We start from the raw sequence: 20,628 nt of genomic DNA, 5'->3' as shown, positions 1-20,628 counted from the left end.
TTGGAATGAACATTTGTTTAACAACCAGTTTCTCTATTAGCATGGCAAGACTAGCGTCTGCCTCAACTGTGTTCAGAACAGCCAGGCGTGCAATTTCATTCACATTTGATATTTTGATTATTTCATTTACGATTTTGCCGATTCTTTGACGACACAATATTCCGGTGCTCCTACTCTGATCTAACATCTGAAGTCAAATTATATAAATAAAAGATAGAAGCCCTCTTAGGTTGATAGCAGAGAAGCACACTAAAGGATTTTATAGAGTATTAAAATGTGCTTATTAGACAACTTAAGGTTTGTTTAATCTTCTACTGTGTAAGCTGTACAATTCATTAAGCATTTTAGCTTTAATCCAAAATGTTTTGGATTGGTAATGCGTATTTCACCAGGGCTGTTTTGAAGCTCATAATATACTCAAGAGGAAAAATTCTGTTTCTAAAAGACATCTAAAGTCAAACCATCTGGCTATCCTTTGCTATTTTGTATGCTAGTGATTTTCATTGAAATACTCAAACATGCTCACTGTAGCTGAACTGTACAACAACATCTAACCAGTCAAATAACTTATGTAGGTCTCTTAAATCAACTCCACGTTCAAATCGACTTCCATCTAATGCTAAGATGCTTTAATTCATACTAACCGGAGACTGTGGTTACTTGGGCATGACAGATATCAGTTCCATAGGAGTTGGACACCTCACAAGAGTATTTTCCAGGAGTGTCTTGGTTGCAATCATGTAGACATTCCAAAGTACAAGTGTTTCCAGCAACTTTGGTGTTGTATCTATAAGAGGCATAGACTTGTTTGCCATCCTTGTACCAGGTGAAAAAGAGTTTTGGAGCTCCGGTAAATGTGCACTCAAGCTTCAGCTTTTCGTCCATGGCAATTTCTATATCTTTAAGCTTCTGTTCAAACCTGGCTGGTTCTGAGAAGAAGAAATCAACTAAATTAATTGGGACAGCCATGTAAGTCAACTTCTTCACAAACTGAACAGCATCAGATCCATTCAAATTACTTTCTGTACGACAACAAGAACTGCACGTATAAAGCCAAAACATCACCCATGCGGAATGCGGCTTTAAAATGATTCTACTACTCAAAGTTGACTTGAGTCAAACCATTTTCGCCCCAAAACAAGCAAAAAGTCACATGCCATTCCTCCGTGTAGCCCCTAAAGCTTACCACACATCAATTCCGATTTGAATTAAAACAAGAGCCAGTACATTGGACGTGCAAAATATCATCATCACACCCATATTGATTGCTAACAAAAAAATGACGGCATCACAGATGACATGCTCTTCAACGCTGCAATATCAATTATCTATTTTGCATGGGTACTCAATCCATGGGTAAGCAAGTCTGAAAGACAGGCAGACAAGAGTCCGGTACTATTTAATAATTCTTTGAAGCTTTCCTGAAGTATTTTCCTGAATCTTTTTTGCTGTGGTGAAGTAGACACTCCGAAAAACAGTATTTTGATTCTTTGATATTGTAATGACTTAAAGCAGTGGTTCTTAAACTGTGGTAGGCGTACCCCTAGTGGTTCTTGAAGAAACCCATGGTGGTATTTGACACGACAGAAAATTTAAAACTCTTTACATTTTGTGTTTTAAATACAATGTCAAATGTTTACAACATGATCGATAAATACAGACTACATCTTAGTATATGTGAAATTTTAATATTGTTTTATGAATTATCGTTTATTTATCATTGGTCAATGCAACTCATGAAAGGCAGCAGAAACACAGAGCAGGGTGAAGACAGCGCTTGTGAGTCACTCACACTCTCTTTTCCAATAAGCTGCGTGCAAATGAAGCTGTTTAAAGCTATTTTCAATTCTGTAAAGCGCAAATTTAACACGCGTCTGCATCTACTCGAGGTTAAAGCAATGAAGAGCGTGTTATGATTTAGATTTGACACGCCACTTTGACAAGAGCCACTGCAGTAAAGTGTGAGTCCCTGTTTGTTATACAAAGCTGTTCTCTTTAGGTTTACGTATATTTATTTATCTTCTGTGTTAAATATTATTTCCACATTGTTTGTTTTAATATAGGTTTGCAGCCTTTCTCCACGTCTGCATAAAGTTAATATATCCCCCATAAAAATAATTTACAGAACCCTGTTTACAGTTCTCTACAGAAAAGTGTTTTGTGTCCACTGTTACTGCTAACTAACTTGAAAAATGTTATTCAGTTTAAAAACAGCTTGAAAATAAAAAAGCGTTTGTATAATTAATAATACATTAGAATTGGAGGACGAGGTGTAAAGAAAAAAATTCACAGCTCTACTATTAGTGTTTATTCGTGTGATTTTCTATGGCGGTCATTAGGTGGAACTTCACACAACTAATTTTATTAAAGGTGATACTTGATCTGTACAGTTTGAGAACCACTGACTTAAAGCATACAGAGGTTTGCAATGACATATTATTAAAAAAATTATCACACAAAATTGTTGTGAAAAACATCTTGCATTTTACTCTATTCATAAAGAAAAGCGATTGAATAGTTGCAGAAAAAGTTATGAATTTATGTCTTCATGTCTTTTTTTGGAGCATAAAAAGTTTGATTTGCATTGTTCCATACAGTTGAAGACAATGTCCCAGACTTCTTCAAAATATCTTCTTTTCCGCAGAGGAAAGTCAAACAACTTTGGGATTGCAGAAGTGCAAGGAAAAGATTTATGGTGTGATCATCTATCCCATTAATATACATACAGGTACGCACTGTTGAAATATCACTTTGACCACTCCAAACAATGCTCCTCATTTAAAACCAGACGCAAGACAATTCCATCCTTCCTAGAGACATGCATCAACTGGGCATGATGCAAATTTACGAACCTGTTACTGCGGTCACATTAGCATGACAAATGTCTGTTCCATATACATTTGAGACCTCACAAGAGTATGATCCGGTGGTTTCCGCCGTACACGAATGTAAACATTCCAAGACACAAGAGTTCTTTGTCACTTTGGTGTTGTATCGATAGGATGCGTAGAGCTGTTTGCCATCTTTGTACCAAGTGACAAAGATTTTCTGGGATCCGGCGAATGTACATTCAAGTCTCAGCATTTGGCTCATTGGGATGGAAATGTCGCTCAGTTTCTTCACAAAGCGGACAGGCTCTGGTTCTGTGAGGAACAGTATATCTATGGTTTATATCGCTATAAATGGGAATTTTTTTATTTAAAAAGAAGCTGACTGTTGCATTAGAACATTGGTAAGCAGTCAAGATACAACTTTAATTATTTAAATAATAATAAATATCAGGACAACTGAAATCCATTTTAACACAGTGACTAATATCTTCTTGTAGGAATGTTAAAAATAGTTAAGAATATTGATATCCGAAAAAATCTCCAAGACTTGTGTAAATGTAAATGTAAGACAGCTGCATTGTCTGCAAAATATCCTTCCACAGGAGAAAGATGTGTTTCTTTTTTCTGCTGCACTTTTTACTTCCAAGATTTTTTCAGTTTCTTCCAAACACTTGATTTCTCTTCCGCTTCACCTTGTGGTCATCATATAAAATGGGGGTGGTTCCTTACAACGACATGGGGGTCTGACTCAAACAAGAATATCTTCAAAAGATCCAAAGTGTTGATTCTTCATAATGTTCTAGCAATGCCACATGGGTTCCCAAGATCAAATTAATGATTTCTATGCAAATCTTCCCGCAACCACAGTCAGGTTCAAGATATTCATTATTCCATAACAAGGAAAAACAAACAACCACAACAATGAGAACAAGAATCCAAAACAGGTGAACACACTAAACTAAACAATGAGCACCAAACACATGTTATGTGAAGACACTCTACCACCAAATATATCTCACCATATAAGTTGCTATATTTTAAAATATTCATTGTTCATTACCAAATACAACCGCAACAAGTAAAACAAGGAACTTTTATCCACAGAAAAAGTAGAAGAAATAAAGGCTACCACCTCAATTCCACACAAGTTTACCTACATCATTCTTAAATGCTGAAAGAATGTAAAGAAGGCTTCTGAACCAAAGAATCTTTTTGTATCAATCCATGGTCAAAGCCACGACAAAGAGATAATATTAATAAAAATAAAAATAAAGAGATGTTGACACCTCAATGCAGTTTCAATGCAAAATATTTGGATAATACAACACTAAAACTTAAGGATTTATAGATTTTCTATCTTTTTAGATCTTGATGTTTCCACTACGTTATGTGAAACAATTAAAATAATGTAAATAGCTGTATATATTCATCATAATCAATTGCCTTTCTATGCTGCACTGGTGTTTTCATATTCACATTATGTTGATATTGCAGGTCAACTTTTAAGAATTAAGCTTGATCAAAATATGTCATGGCAGCAAGAGCAGCAGCTGAATTGTCTGAAGCATTGTTAAGAGTTTTAGCTTGCCGTTATAGCCTGCGCTGCATGTTAGTAGCACACCTGTTAGAGCTTGGAACCTGCAGAAACGATTCTTCTCATCTTTCTCAAGCATACTGACCTCTTATCATACCAACTGATTTTGAGACGATTTTCCCAACTTCATTTGACAAGCAACATTGGTACTCCCCAACATCTGAACTTTCAAAGGGACGCTTGTCCAAATGTTCAATTAAATCTTCAAAAATACTATGCGTTTTGTCTGAAGTGACAAATCTCTTACTCTTCAACACGTTCATTTCAAATGCGGCAGTACCAATGAGCTCACTTCCAAATAAAGCACAGGTCTCCACTACATCCAGCATTGGTAATTCTTTTGTGATGGAGGGGGATTCTGAGAATAAAAATTAAATGGATTTCATCAAAACCATAAACCGCTGTTTCTATCAATGGTTCTGATTGAGTTGATAATCTATTCCTCAAGTCTGCTTGATAAGAACCGTCAAGAATGTTGTTGTCAACCTAAAATTGCTACCCTAACAATAAGCTTCATTTTTAACTACCGCCTTATACTGTGGCTAGCTCTCACAAGATTCCTTTATAACTCTTTGAGTTTATTACTAAAATATGACATATTAAACCTCAAGAGACATGCTGAATAACCAGCATTTTTATAATCAGTACCTTTTCAACAAACACATTTGTACAACACATTACAAACCAACTAACACAGAACAAGAATTGCTTGGGACACAACACAATACTTACCTTGGTCCGTCTCAAATTACTGGACCAACATTTTGAGCAAAGCCACTTGAACTATTTTTTGTTATTGGCAATCTTTGCAAACCCAAAATGTTATGAATCATTATTTCCTTGTGATTTTTATCCAGTACGCCTCATAGATATGAATTGATTTGCACTCAAGTAAAGATCAATAAATCTGAGCTTGTCTACATCACACCGTGAAACGGTGAAAGGGAAAATTTTATTTACAATAACATGTATTGCAAATATAAAGAGTTGTAGGACATTGTTTACGTTAATTATAATTTTCAGAAAAAATAATCTTAAGTAAGTATCTTAACATCTTATGATATAGAAGATATTTTTTCACATCAACCCATCTAAAGACCTTAACCCCTTTTATCATCTTCTTAATTTAAAAATTATTGTATGCATCATATATTGCATGGTTTTTGAGAGCACGCTTGATTTCAACAATAAACACATTTATCAGGTTTTAGCGGTGTGTTCACTGTAAAGAAAAGCCATGTCAGTCTTCTAGATTACGGAAAGCAAAGCATATAAAAACAAATGTTGACTCACCTGTGATTTTCAGGTTAGCAGTGCAGCTCTCGCTACCGTGCTTGTTGGAGACACGGCAGCTGTATTCTCCTGCGTCTGCCTTTGTTGGGTTCAGAAGCTCCAAGGATGAGGTGCTAAGCTTGCTGATGATCCTGTATTTGTCACCCTGTTTGATTTCTGAGTCAGACTTAAACCACTTGAAGGTCACATTGGGTGCGTCTTCAATCTCACACTCAAACTTCACTGGGCTGCCAATGTTGCTATCCATGTCAATTGTCTTCCTCTTGAAAACTGGAGGCACTGAAGGTTAAAATAATACAAAGAAATATGAAAAATAAATACACTGACACAAACATTAAGTCTGCTTTGAGTTCTAAGTGAATGCATGAGAAATGGATAGAGGAAATGGTCCTGGGGTGACTAGGAAAAAAATAATGTCATTTTGTTAGCAAAGGAGTGATGAAGAACCACACATGACATGGTCTTAGAAGAGCTTAGAAGATGGAAAAAGTGCTATTATATTATACGAAGGTGGTAGAGTTTAGCACACGTAATGTATGCATTTATAAAATAATGGTGAAATGGTGACGTGATGACAATGTTGCAGGTGTCCGCTGGTTAATAAGTGATGGTTCAACTGTTAAGAATGAGATATCTCATCTAAGATGAAAAAATATCCACAAAGGTCCAACCTCTTGAGACCACAGTGAGCCTTGATGACGATGACGTCTTGCCAGCTTCACTCACAGCCTCGCAGGTATATTCACCTTCATGTTTCTCCTTGGTAACTTTGTAGATGACTAGTGTGTATGTGTCATTGTCCTTCAAACATTTGAACTCCTTGCCAGATTTGATCAATATTCTATTAAGAAGCCAGTTAACCCTTTTAACATGCTTTATTCTAACAGACAACGCAACTTTGTTATTTTCCTCCACAGTAACGTCTTTTAATGGCATCTCAAACAAGACTTCTTTTGTCTTCTGTTGCTTTGATGTTTCTTTTACCAAAATATCCTCTGTTATAAACTCCTGTCTTTTATCTGCTTGAATGTGGATATCCATAGAAGCCCCAATTGTAATACCCTCAACATCTCTATCATAACATTTGACTGACTTGTACTGAATTTCTTTGCTTTCAGTCTTCGTAATACTTTGGATCTCCATTTTGGATTCTGCAGCTTTCGGAGCCACAAGATGCTTTGATTCCTGAATATCAGCTTGCTTTTCAGCCAATGTTATTTGGAAAGAGACTTCTTCTGTTTGCAGAGCAGCAGACTGCTGTTTAGATGTTTCAAAGGCTTCAACATTTTCTGTTGAAACTGAAGACAACAATGGAGCTGAAGAAGCTCTGCTAACCTGCAATTGGTCAGGTCGGTCAAGTGGCATGGGGCCTGGCTGTTCAGAACTCAAGACAGGTTGCTCTTGATGAAGTATAGAGTAGAAGGCAGCAAGAAGCTCATTTTTAAGAACAGCCATCTGAGGGTATTGACCCTCAAAGGCAATTGTGATTTCTAAGGGAGGACCTGTTGACGTAACTAAATATGTAAACATTGCATACTTTGGTTCCTGACACACTTTGACCTCCCTCACTACTACAGCTTCTAAACTTCCAACTACATCTGCCAAAATTAACGTTTGATCACAAGACACGGCGGACAGAAGTGTGGTTTTCAACTGTTGTTTTATGTCCAAACTGTATACTTTCGGTGCAGGAATAACAAAGGTGAGTTCCTTTGGAAGAGTCTTGCTTTCTTGCACTTCAGTTATTAAAACAGGTTCTGTTGGGTGAGTTGTAATGTGTATTTGTGTAGCCTTTGATCTGGTAATACTCTGAGACTTTTCACCCATCAGAGTGTGTTTTTCCTCCATTATTACGGACTGTCTTACAGACTGACCTTCTTGAATCTGAACGGCAAAGTCTTGCTGGGCAGCCTCCAGGGCAACACAACTTTCTGTTGATATGTCTTTCTCCTCTATGTGTAAAGACTGAACTGGTACTCTAGGCTCTACACCAGTTCCACAAGTAAACTTCTCAACTCCTTTGAAACTGTGTGCAAGACCCTCCTCTAAAGAATGACATTCAGAGACAGACGCTGCATGCATGTTGTCCCAGCACTCCTCTTTCTGCACAAGTGCACATTGCTGCTTGACATCACTGGTTATCAGGCTTTCTTTTGAAAGAGGCACAGGCTGCGAGACAACCTGAAGAACGTTCAAGGGTCTAGGTTCTGTTTTGTGCTTAACCTTGAACCCTTCTACTGTCAGGTCTAGATCTTTGGTATAATCTGCAGTAAATTCCAATTTCTCTTCTTTAGTAGCTACATGCCTCAGGGCTTTTTCTTGTCTTTGGGTGGCTGTCTGTCTTTCTAGCTCTTCAACTGAAAGTAAGCATTCTTTATGTAAAGTAACTTCTGACTGTACAGAATAAAGATGTAGTCCAGTTGGACACTCTATCTTAGGCTTTACGAGCACTGAACTATCTGTAGATGCAAACTGTGACAACTGTTCACAAGAAATAGTTTTCTGTTCCTCCGAAGACACTGCATGCAAGACAACCAGGATTTTATTTTCATCAGCTTTCTCGATTTCTGGTTTCTCACTGGTAAATTTGCCCTCAAATTGAAGAGTATGTTGGTCACTGATCAGTTGTAAATGAAGCACCTCATTTTCTTCTTTCTGTGAATGGAGTGAAATTGGATCCTCTGTAACTGGAATTCTAGTTGTTTGGTCGGCTTGAAGCTCGATCTTTTCTTCAGAAATCAGAGCTGACTTTACTAGTGAATCTTTAGAAAGCTGAGCACTTTCCTCAACTGGTCTATGGATTTCAAAGGGGTTCTCCTTTAAAAGAGTGAGCTTGGTCTCACTTACAGACGTAAGCACTGGTTTGAATTGTTCCTTTTCTGCTAAACATTCAGTGGACTCTACAGATGACAACTCTGAAGTATGAGCCTCTGCAAGTGTTACATTCTCAGATGATATTGTGGAATATAGTAACTTAACCCCTTCAGTAACCCTGTAGCTTCTTTCCTCCTCAGGACTTTGAATTTGTCTGTATTCCTCTTTAAGAATTGGCAATTTAGTTTCAACTTGTGCACTGCTAAAAACTATCTTTGGCTCTGATGTTGTATGCATCTCCTCTGTTTGCATTTTAATAGTCTCAGCTTTTACTATGGTAAATGGTGTAGGACTCTCTGAAACAGCAGACATGTGTTTTAAAGACCCCTGAAGGCTCGGCTCAAGCTCTTTCACCTCTGGACTAAAAATATCATCGCAGTGCTGCTCGGTAAAGCCTTGGCCTTCTTGAACAGTGGAGGTCATTGCAGCCATGCGGAGCTCTTTTAGAGGAGTTGCCACCACTGGCTTTGGTTGGGCAGGGGTAACCGTTACTCCTTCCTGCACGTTGTGAGATTGCAACACCACAGCCTGCTGAGTTATCTGATCCACGTGTGCTGTGGCTGCAGTTACATCTAAAGCATGCAAGACATCTGTCTGTTCACTTGTAATAGTTTGCCTATCCTCTGTACTAATGGTGTAAATCATCGGGTGTTCTTCTGTAAGACTAGCTCTGACTTGTTCGGGGAGGCTAACGCTCAACAAACGAGATTCAGTGGCTTGTTGGGTAGTAAGAACTTTGTAACTTCTCTGCTTCTGTGTGGTTGTTTGCTCTTGGGGAAGTGATGGTAAAACTGTCTCTAACAATACAATGAGTTCAGCACTACAGGATGTTTCTCCGAGGGGATTAGATGCCCTGCAAGTATAAAGGCCACTGTCGCTTTGTTGAGTACCCATTATCTTTAAATAGCCTGAGCCATCTGTATTGTTTACAATGATACAGTACTTACTAGGTTGCATATGAATGACACCTTTGTACCATTGAACATCAGGAAGTGAGGTCCCTGCAACTGTGTATTCAAAGAGAGCATGACCCCCAACTTTACACCGCACAGCTTCAATTGCTTTGACAAAATATGGAGGCTGCTCAAGAGTCTCTTCTTGCTTTTTGGAGTCTTGCACTTTTACATAAAGATAGGAAGAATACGTTGACTTTCCAAATCGGTTGCTGGCTGTGCAAGAATACTCTCCCTCCAACTCCTTTGTAACCTTGGATATGACAAGAGTATGTTTTTCTTTCTCATTGATAAATGTATAAACAGATGAGGATTTTATCAACTGGCCATCGTGGTACCACTGAATATCTGGTTTGGGAAATCCAGACACCTGCACAGTAAATTTTGCGTTGTTTCCAACAGTTGCGATTGCCGATGAGAATTTGGTTACAAAGACTGGCTTTTCTTGCTTATCCTCTAATAATACTTTAGGTGCTGGCTGAAGTTCAAATGTTTTGCTTTGTTCTTTTAAAAGAAGACTTGTTGTGTAAGAGTCCTCCTCAGTTGATATAGTAGAGGTAGAAAATGCTGAACAAAAAATGGTTCCATACAGTTATTTCAAAGTAAAGTCCTTTTTATTATAGGACTATACAGTGTTCATAATGAGTAATGTATACACATTCTATAAGATAATAAAAAAGCATTTATAAGTAAAAATAAAGAAATGTTACACAGAATTTTAAATGAACAAAACATTACACCTTTTCATTAAAGAAAAAGAGTAAATTTACCTTTAACTTCTTCTTCATAACTGGGCTCTTCTTCCACTTTGGACACTGGAAAAAGACCAACAAGTATTAGAAGTGTGACAACAAAGTGGTTTCTGGTTAATGTTTTTTTGTTAACTGTGCTTCTTATTATTTTATGTTCTCCATTTTCTCCTTCAAACAATGAAAATGGACCACATCTCCCTTGTGAAAACACCTATGATAGGTGTCCAAGTGAAGTCGCTGTCAGCCTCTTACTGTATAGACATCATTTTTGTTCTTTATTTTTGGGAGAGAGAGATGCCAGGGAGATATTTTGTCCCCTCTCTTTCTATTTATAAGAGTGTGCATGTATAAATGAAGAATTTAAATGTGTGCCCAGGGCTAAAATTAAGGGTGGTAAAGACCAAAGCATGCAGTTGCCAACCTGTCTGAGTGCTGCATGTTTTGTCTCCTGCAGCACTGATAACTTTGCAAGAATGTGTGCCCCTTTGCCCAGAACCATTCTTTACATTTAAGCAGCACAAGGGCCCATCATGTTTCAAGGAGTATGACCTTGGCTCCTCATTGATCAACTGCTTGTGTAGCCATACAATGAATGGAGAGGGGCTTCCTTTGATTACATAACAAGGAAAAACATTCTCCTTTGGTTTGGCAAGGATTTCTGGGGACAGTTTCAGAAGGAACTCTGGCTCAATAGCATCGTACATGTCATGGTCCAACAAAGGTATAACATCAGGATAGTAATGTCGGTTTATCTGCCACTTTGATGCCAGGTCTCCAACATTCTGTAAAGACTCCTGCTTTTCCTGCTCAGAGGCCTTTTTACTCGGTTCATTTTCAGTTTTAGAAGATTTACTGATAGAATCGGAGGGTACGGGGGTTTCGTTGGGATTTGCTTCTTTAGCTGAGTGAGAATAAAGTTAGGGAAATTTATTAGGGATTATTCAGTAATTCAGCATGATATTTTAGCATTTTAAGAGAAAAAAAGTGTTAGTAGGATGGAAGGATGATGTTAGGCCAGGCGTGTAAAGGATTAAACTATTTACAGTATTAAATATTATTATATGGGATATTACATTGTAAATTTAATTAAAATTAAAGCTTGTTATAACCACATGGAACATATTTCAGATTAAAAAAACACCAGCAGGAAGCGGATGGAATGAAATGAGCATCAGACAGAGATATAAACAAAATCTATAACCACCTTCTACTGTGAGCAGTGCGGACGTTTGACTCTCGCCATTTCTATTTTTAACAGTACAGCAGTAACTTCCCTGGTCTCCAAGCTGGACATTGTGTATGACGAGAGATATGACCCCTCCTTCGTTAAAGTACTGCACCCTTTCTGTATCTGTGATTGTCCTTCCATTATGAATCCATACAATTTCAGTAAACGGCTGTCCGCTGAAGGAACAGTCGAACTGAGCGACGTCGCCCAGATTTACATTGATGTCACTCATTGTGAGGGTCAACACAGGGCTCGTCGAATATTCTTCCACAGAGGTCACTTGTTGGACCTCTATGCTTTTAACAGATGCAGAGGACATCATCACCGTAGACACACTTTCGAAAGTTTGCATAGTGGAAGAATGAATCTTGCTCATGGACTGGGAGGTGAACATCTCTGAACGAGTTATTCCGGAGCTCGAAACACTTTGCCTACCTACTGTTCTCACACTGAGATCTGAGCGATAAAAAGAATAACATCAGACGTTAAAAAAATTCATATTGCCATTAATAGCTTAAAAGATCATCATCATTGTAGCGGCAGGTGAGTGAAAGATGGCAGAGTTTCAATGGTGAGGTCTCACAATGATGATGGCAGGCAAAACGTGGCTTTGATTTCTATTGTTATTTATATGACTTTTCTATGAGAAAAAACACTTTACTTAAAATAAATAAATACAAGCATCTGTTGTTAGTCTTCTAAATGAAAAAGGTGCAGTTTTCTTTCGTAAGTTGCACTTGAATGTTTATGCGGTTTGGTGCAAATGCAAAAGCATTTAATGCTTTTGACATGCACAACAAATAAGGATGGTCTCTGTTTTTGGTCAGTTGATGGATGGTTGTGCAAAAGTGTTGACAATGCTAATATGACCCCTACAGAAAATATAGTTTTTTGTTCCGTTCATATTTTGAGTCAAACTAAGCTATATGATAAGCTTTGCTGATATGCATCATGCATATTAGTGTCTAGTTAGACACGTACAATATTGATTAGGCAACATAACAGGCCAAAAAGCTAAACAGGTTGTTTGAAAAACAGAAGATGATGTTAAGAGAAAGTGGGACTAAAACATTCACAGCACATACCATTGACCGTCAAAACTCCAGAGCAAGAAACCATTCCTCCAGAATTGCGTGCGACACACGTATATTCTCCTGCATCAGTAGTATAAGCTCTGGAGATCTCGAGCTGGCAGGTATCGTCAAACTGAGATATTCTGAAGATGTCTGACTGCACTATTTCCTTATCCCTGAAGTACCAGCTGATCTTCATATCTGCAAGAGCGAAACAAACCTTGGTTAACTTAAAATAAATTACAGACACTTACTAGTAATATTCTTAAATATTTAATTTTCCCTAAAAGTTCAAATAACAAGCCTTACCATCTCCTGAGACGCAGCAGTGTAATTTGGCTGAGTCTCCTTCTTCAACAGAAGTATCTTGAAGTGATGTAATGATTACTGGTGGAGACACTGAACCTACAGTGTCTGGAGAAACCACTTCAGAAACTGAAAAATTACATGTGTTATGTTAAAAAAAATTATTATACGACAGAATGTCAAGCCAGCACTTTCTCAAGTGTAATAATAAGCTTACCTTCCACATTGAGTGTGGCAGAGCTTGTGGCTACTCCATAGTCATTCTTAGCTTCACAGTTGTACTGCGCTGCGTCTTCTGGGAAGACCTCGATGAGCAACAATATGTGCACATCACCCTCCCTCAGGAACTTGCACTTGAACCCAGAGGACAGGGCCTGAGAGTTCTTGTACCAGGATACCTGAGGCTGAGGGATTCCTGTCACTTCCACTGAGAAACGTGCAGGTTTCCCGGCCTCAACAGAGAGAGGCTGCATGTGCCTGGTGATCTGAGGAGGCTCAGGGACTGGATTAAATGAAGATATATAAATCCAACACAATCAATGAGTCATTACAGTAAATGATTTAAAGCTATAAATAGAATAATAGTAAACTCAAAGTTACAAAGTAGTACAATTGTAACTGCAGAAATTATGTTGTGATTAAAAGCATTTAAAAATAAATAAAACTAAGCTTTTTGAAAGTTGACACCCTTTGACTGGAATTTGCAAAATTGTTCTATCATTCAGCTTCTTTTGAGTATTGAAGGAGTTTCCCTTATCCATGCATGGCTCCTTTTCTTCATTGTTTGGTCAACCATTTAAAAATTGTTTTTAATAAAAAAAATTCTAATAAAAGAAATTGCTGTTATAATTATATTTTTGTTTACTAACAAAATTTCAGACATTTAAGTATACATGTTGAGATTAAGTTTTTTTCAAGATCATTAGAAAGATTTCAGTCAAGCGTTTCCAAACTTTTTTACTGTATCTGTAAAAGATTATTAAATTGTGTGTTTAAATTGAAAGAAAATAATTTATAAGAACTGTTCAGAAAAGCTCACTCACTCTTGACATGTAGATTGACAGAGCTCCTGTTCTTTCCCGCAATAAATGTATATTCCCCAGAATCGCTTCTGTAGGTTTCAGTTATTGTCAAGCGATGTGTTTTTCTAACAGTCAGATAGCTGAATCTCTCCTCAAAAGCCTGGATTTCAACACCATTTTTCATCCAGCGGCCTTCAATCTCATCCTCATTTACTTCAAACTCAAATGTAGTTCTCTGTTTCTCAACCACCTAGAGGACAGCAAAAAAGAGGAAAGAAGTGGTTGCTAGTGTAATGGTTTCATCATGAAATAAATAAATAAATGAAGACAAAAGATAATTACAATGATGTCCTTCTCAGCAGGTTCAGAGATCTGAATGTCCTTGCCCTCCACTGTGAGCATTGCCTTTGAAACACTTCCACCGGCAACCACCGAATACTCTCCGGCATCAGATATGCGTATTGTCTGAATCATCAGTCTCTGTACGGTTTTGTCAGTGGAGGTCTTGAACCTAAAATGTTTGGAAAGTTATTATGGATACCATTAAGAGCTTTCAAATGATCTGAATTATAAATAACATTAGGACTAAAGACATGCCTGTCAGACATTTCAAGTTCCTGGCCATCCTTCATCCACATCACTTGGACATTCGGCTCTGAGAGCTCGCATTCAAAGATAGCCTTCTTCTTCTCGGTTACCTTGATGTCTTTAATGGGCTTGGTGAATTCAATTACACGAGCTGAAGAGCACAGATACAGTTCAGAATTGTCATGACCTTGTAAGCTAGTACCAAAAAGGCAGCCGTGAACAAAACTAACCGTCAACAAAGAGGTTTGCTGATGTTTTGGCAGATCCTGCAACAAACTTGTACTCCCCAACATCCCCAAAGTGAACATTGCGAATGGTGAGAGTGTGGGTGAGTTGTTTGCAGCGAGCTTGGCATCTATCGCTGGAACGGATTTCAACTCCATTTTTTAGCCATTTGTAGGTGACGCTTTCATAGTTGACATTCACCTCAAACGTAACAGTGTCTTTTTCTTTGGCATTTAGATCCTGAAGCTCGGATGTGACGATAATTGCTGTAAGATTTTAAAATACATGTGTGAAAACAGAGCACATTTCAGACTGGGGAAAAGATTGACAATTACTTACAGTTAACACTCAGGGTAGCGGAGACAAGGTCATTTCCACACACAAATGTGTATTCTGCAGCATCCATTTGATTGCTGTTCATAACCTTCAGCTGATGCAGTTTGCCCTGCACCACAATTCCAAACTTCTCGCTCATCTCAATCTCTTCCCCATTCTTCATCCAGACTGATGGAACATTAAAATGTGAAACCTCACACTCAAATGTGGCCACGTGGGTCTCTGGAACCTCAATGTTCTTCAGTGGTTTCGTGACCCTCAAAGCTGAATGTATGCAACAATAAAGTACATTCAGAACACCAAATTTTATACAGAAATAACATTAAAATAAACTTGTCCATATACTTACATTCAACGTAAAGATGCGCACTGCATTGCAAATGTCCAACCATAGCGACGAATTCTCCTGCCATATGGTCTTCAACACTCTGAACGACAAGTTTGTGGGCCTTCCTCTCAGACAGTATTTTGATATTTGAACTTGGCTTGAGCTGCTGATTATTGAACATCCACTGGACCGGAATGTCATCATGGGATAAGCTCAGCTCAAAAGAGGCGGTGGCACCCAACAGTGAAGTCACATCCTTAGTTTTCTTCACAATTTTGATAGCTATAAAAAACAAATTAATATTGAGAAACATCACACAAAATACATGGATACATGCAGATATACTTCATCGTAAGTAAACACAAATGACAGAGAATTTAAACATACTTTCAACATTAAGTCTGGCATTAGCGGAGAGCTTTCCAAGTTTGAATCCATAGACTGATTCATCTTGGGTGTTGCAGTTCTTGATCTTCAGGGTGTGTACCATGCCTACCACTGTTATCTCATATTTATCACTGGGAACTATTTCAATTCCATTCTTGATCCACTGGGATCCTTTGACGTCTAAATGGGTGAGTTCAAGACTGAACACTGCCTCCTGGGTTTCAGTAACGGTATGGTTCTTCATTGTCTTCTTGATTTTAACAGCTTGAATAAAATTATAATTGAAATAACATAAGAATGAAATTACAATAACTTCAGAAGCAGTAGAAAATAACTCAAAATAAATAAAGCTATGTTTACCTTCAACTTTCAAGTTAGCGGATGTCTTGGAGTTTGCCACCTGGTATGTATACTCTCCAACATCTTGTGGTCTGGTGATGATGATGACAAGGCGTCTGACAGCACCATCACTTTCAATCCTGACATTATCACTGAAATCAACAGGATGGCCATCTTTTAGCCATTTGCCTTCTGTATTAGGATTAGCAACTTCACACTCAAACTCTGCAGTCTGGGATTCTGCTACAGTTACATCACGAAGTGGCCTGTTTATAGCACCACCTAGTGGAGAAGAGAAACATTATTACTTTGACAAAATTCACCTGTTGTGCAGGACTTCATATTGTTATTAAAATGCAACCTGAACATCTACGTACCTGATACGATAAGCTTTGCTCTGGATTCCTTCTCACCAGCCATAAAGACGTACTCTCCCTCCTCGTCCTTCATGGCGTTCAAAACAGTGAGGCAATGGTGTGTACCTTTGGCCTCGATCTTGTACTTTGCACCTGTTTTTAAAGGTTGATTCTTGAAAGTCCAAAGAGCATCAATGCCAGGGTGGGATACCTCTGCCTCGAAGGTGACATTCTGAGTCTCAGTGCAAACACAGTCCTCCATGTGCTTAACAATACTGATTTCTATTAAAACAACACATAACAATAGCATCGTTAGCAACTCCTTTTAAAACAATAAATAATAAAATTACACAGTTCAAATACACAAGCATTAAGAATATAGCATTAAACAATCATAATTGATACGCACTCTGGACAGAAAGTGTACAGGTTGAGTCCACTTTGCCAACGATCAGTTTATATTGTCCTTCATCTGAAGCAAAGGTCCTGCTTATGGCAAGTCTCTGTTTAGATCCTTTGACAACCATCTGGACTCTATCACTTGCTGTCAAAAGCTTGTCATTGTGGTACCATTTTATTGAACTTATATCTGGGGCAGAGATTTTAGCCTCAAGGACGGCTTTAGTTCCTTCCACTGTCGACACATCCTTAAGTGGTGCCAAAAAGCTGATGGCTGTGCAAGACAAAAAATTATTAAATAAGACAGTCCATAAAAATTTAACAAATGCATGAGAATTTATTAAACATGGGAACATGAGATGGCTCACTCTGAACGGTCAATTTTCCAGATGTAGAAATGTTCTGAGCAGGAACGACAAAGGAGTAGATCCCAGCATCATCCTTGCTGGCATCTTCAATGAGAAGCTTATGGGTGACTTTGTCGATGACCATGTGAATCTTACTGGAAGCAGAGATGTCCTGACTGTTTTTCATCCATGAGCCTTCCACATTTTCCTGAGAGAATCTCACCTCAAGTTGGGCAATATCACCCTCACAGATCGTCAGGTCAGAAAGACCTTGCATCAAAGTAACAGGGCGCACTAACACAAAAAAAATGTGTAACGACCTTTGCATTATAACAAACAACTATTAAAAACAACTTTTAAGTATAATAAGCGAGTCACAGTGTGAAACAGAATGTCTACTCACATTTCATCTTAAGGGAGGCACTTGTCTTAAAATCTCCCACTTTGAATGTGAATTTTCCCTGGTCCTCCTTCTTAACATCTTTGACAGAAAGACTGTGGCGACCGCGACGTGCAGATACAACGTATTTGAGACTAGGAGTAATTTCTTTGTTCTCAAAATACCAGGTGCCTTCAGCATCCTCACGGGACAAAACGCATTCAAACTCTCCAGAGTATGTCTCAGGGACTTCTGTATTCTCAAGGTTCTTTAAAATTTCAAGTGGTGCACCTGCATGACAGATCACATTGTAGATATAATCAATGTTCAAAACACTCTAAAAGTGAAGATTTTAACTCATGGACAGGAAATAAAAACAAACCTTCAACGTAAATTGTGGCGGTAGTTCTTATTTGGTCATCGTCAATAACCACACAACTGTACTCTGCTTCATCCTTCATTTCAATCACAAGCACAGATAGGAAATGCACCTTTCTGTCAGAGTGCATTCTGTATTTGTCACCAGAGAAAATTTCTGCGTTGTTTTTAAGCCATTTGACCTTGACGAATGGCTCATTTGTCTCACATTCAAAGGTCACCATGGTGTCCTTCTCTTTGGCGTTTTGATCTTCTAGTTCTTGTGTGAATGACACTACTTGCTTGGCTAAAAGAAAATGAAAGATGTGAATTATTGAGGGTCATTTATACAATTTACAGAATATGAAACAAATATGACAAAAAAGGTTTTACCTTGAACCAGCAAGAAGGCATGGCTTGAGGTCTCGCCAGCAACATTCATGGCTTTGACCATTACACTTGCAGAGTCCTCAGCTGAAACATTCAAGATCACTAATTCACAAATTTGCTCCTCTGGCCAGAACCAGTAAATCCGGTCTGTTTTCTCCAGTATGATGCCATTCTTGAACCACTGACACTCTGGATCTGGTTTACCAGTGATTCTACAACGGAAGTGTACTTCATCTCCCAGGCAAACTGTCTGGCTCTGGATCCTTTCAAGGATTTTTGGGGCCTCCATGCTTGGAGAAAGCACAATTCTCTCTGGTTTGAATTTGGGGATGGTGAGTTTCTGTTCCTCCTCTTTAGTCATTTCAGCATCAGGCCCCAGTTCTTTGTTACGATGAAGAAGTTCTTCTTTTCTCTTCCTCAGCATACCCTCATAAGACTCATCCTTCCTGCGAGACTTGAGCTCAACTGCAGTTATTGCTTCATAGTAGCCTTCCTGGGTCCTACGTTTAAACTTGCTTCTTAGTTCCTCTGTTTCTTCTGTTAGTTTCTCATGGAACACTCTTTCTGTTTTCCTCAGCTTAACCACTTCCTTGGGATCTTTGGAGGGCTCGGATGACTTTTCAGCCTTGACAACCTCAAAGGAGACTCTGCCATGCTCTTGTGTCGGTGCAGGTGCAGGAGTTTTGATCTCAGGAACACGGCGCAAGATTGACCTGAAGTCCTCCCTCTGCTGAATCTCAAATTTAACAACATATTCAACAGCACCTTCAGGGTTTTCAGCCACAACTTTAACATCTCCTGAATCATAGGACTTGGTGTCTACGATTTCCAAATAGTGGATACCATCGTATTGCAGTCTGAATCTTTTGCTCTTGCGGATGAGCAGTCCATTGAGGTACCAGTTGACTTTCGGGGACGGGTAGCCTGTCACCCTAGTGCGGAATTTGGCTGAGTCTCCCTCCATAACTCTTATTGGCTCTGGAAGCAGGACAATCTCTGGCTTAGTCTTCTCATAAACATCATCTCCAGTGACTCCTGAGGGGCCACCCTCATGAGCAAAGCGTTCGATTTCATCGATTCTTTGTCCTCTCCTTCCTTCTGGCAACTGGCTCTCCTCCACCAGACTCTTCTCATCCTTCACAATCAGCGTTGCAGAGGTCTGGTCAACACCAAACTTGTTTGTGGATCTGCAAGTGATGATACCACTGTCCCTGGAATAAGCAGCTTCATAGTCAAGACTACAATAACCAAACTCATTGACCATACGGAGTCTGTTAGCAGCTGCAAGTGGCTTGCTGTCATGCAGCCACTCAACAATCATGGTTGGGTCACCAATAGGGGTCAATCTACACTCAAAGTGCGCAGGTCCAAATCGCTTCAGTCTAACTGAGGTCAGCTTCTTTTTGAAGTGTGGCTTCTGTTGCTTCTCTTTGTCATAGAGATCACCCTCTTCCCATTGTTCCTGACCGTAGCGAAGATGCAGTGGCTCCAACACCGGTGCAGCAATTTCTTTGGCCTTGTATGTTCCCTTGGGAATGACCAGCTTTTTCTCAGGCTGAGGTTGGACGGCGTCCACCTCCACATTGACTCTGCAGCGAGTGGTATCTCTGCCAGCTTTGTTAATGGCAGTAGCTGTGTACCAGGCGCTGTCAGGTCCTGAGCTTGAGGGAATCTTAAAACAAGCCTCCCCTCTACCACCCTCAATCCTAATAGAAAAATGTCATTGCAATTAGTTGAAAATGGAAAAGCAAATCAAATCTGAAAAGCAAATCAAATTCTTATCAGAACTTACTTGATGTTTGGGTGTTTATGCGGGGAGATGATGTCACTGTTCTTCAGCCAGACAATATCAGGAATAGGATTGCCAATGGCTTTAACAGCCAGCTCAACCAAAGTACCCTCTTTAACGCTAATGTTTCTTAGCTTCTCAATAAACTGGGGTCTCACCAGGTTTTCCTTTGCTGCAATCAACAACCATGTACAAATGTTATTTAATAAAGTTTGCTTAAAATGTCAAAGTCCATTTTAGAAACATAAAAGCACATTATACCTTCAACTGTAAGAGTGACGGATACAGAAGTTTTTCCAGCTCTGTTCTGAGCAACAACAGTCCACTCTCCAGAGTCGTGAGGCATGGCAGGAACCACAATCATCGACTGAGTTCCATCCTCCTTTATCACAATCTTGTGGGTGTAGTCGTTAACCACTTGTTGTCCTGAAATAAAAATGTAAACACACAAATGTACAGTCACCATTATAACGCAATATTGC

General features: G+C 38.8%; 1 protein-coding gene across 1 annotated transcript in view; it reads right to left on the bottom strand.

Annotated features, from left to right (window-relative positions):
• ttn.1 (titin, tandem duplicate 1) overlaps nucleotides 1-20,628 on the bottom strand; it is a 127,583-nt gene that overhangs the window by 98,421 nt on the left and 8,534 nt on the right. The window contains exons 17-42 of the mRNA XM_079464582.1: nucleotides 20,408-20,572; nucleotides 20,150-20,318; nucleotides 18,361-20,063; nucleotides 17,993-18,274; nucleotides 17,635-17,901; nucleotides 17,253-17,525; nucleotides 16,895-17,158; nucleotides 16,507-16,767; nucleotides 16,151-16,411; nucleotides 15,791-16,054; nucleotides 15,425-15,685; nucleotides 15,079-15,339; nucleotides 14,745-15,005; nucleotides 14,524-14,665; nucleotides 14,269-14,437; nucleotides 13,948-14,176; nucleotides 13,122-13,406; nucleotides 12,908-13,033; nucleotides 12,611-12,799; nucleotides 11,502-11,981; nucleotides 10,719-11,198; nucleotides 10,316-10,360; nucleotides 6,390-10,112; nucleotides 5,719-5,997; nucleotides 4,511-4,783; nucleotides 645-929 (exon numbers count right to left, since the gene is read on the bottom strand). Of these exons, the coding sequence (XP_079320708.1) occupies nucleotides 645-929; nucleotides 4,511-4,783; nucleotides 5,719-5,997; nucleotides 6,390-10,112; nucleotides 10,316-10,360; nucleotides 10,719-11,198; nucleotides 11,502-11,981; nucleotides 12,611-12,799; nucleotides 12,908-13,033; nucleotides 13,122-13,406; nucleotides 13,948-14,176; nucleotides 14,269-14,437; nucleotides 14,524-14,665; nucleotides 14,745-15,005; nucleotides 15,079-15,339; nucleotides 15,425-15,685; nucleotides 15,791-16,054; nucleotides 16,151-16,411; nucleotides 16,507-16,767; nucleotides 16,895-17,158; nucleotides 17,253-17,525; nucleotides 17,635-17,901; nucleotides 17,993-18,274; nucleotides 18,361-20,063; nucleotides 20,150-20,318; nucleotides 20,408-20,572 (11,397 nt within the window). The remainder of the gene's footprint in view (nucleotides 1-644; nucleotides 930-4,510; nucleotides 4,784-5,718; nucleotides 5,998-6,389; nucleotides 10,113-10,315; nucleotides 10,361-10,718; nucleotides 11,199-11,501; nucleotides 11,982-12,610; nucleotides 12,800-12,907; nucleotides 13,034-13,121; nucleotides 13,407-13,947; nucleotides 14,177-14,268; nucleotides 14,438-14,523; nucleotides 14,666-14,744; nucleotides 15,006-15,078; nucleotides 15,340-15,424; nucleotides 15,686-15,790; nucleotides 16,055-16,150; nucleotides 16,412-16,506; nucleotides 16,768-16,894; nucleotides 17,159-17,252; nucleotides 17,526-17,634; nucleotides 17,902-17,992; nucleotides 18,275-18,360; nucleotides 20,064-20,149; nucleotides 20,319-20,407; nucleotides 20,573-20,628) is intronic.

This window comes from Barbatula barbatula (assembly GCF_947034865.1).
Source record: "Barbatula barbatula genome assembly, chromosome: 9".
NCBI classification, from domain to species: domain Eukaryota; kingdom Metazoa; phylum Chordata; class Actinopteri; order Cypriniformes; family Nemacheilidae; genus Barbatula; species Barbatula barbatula.
This window is presented reverse-complemented; position numbering and strand designations above follow the sequence as displayed.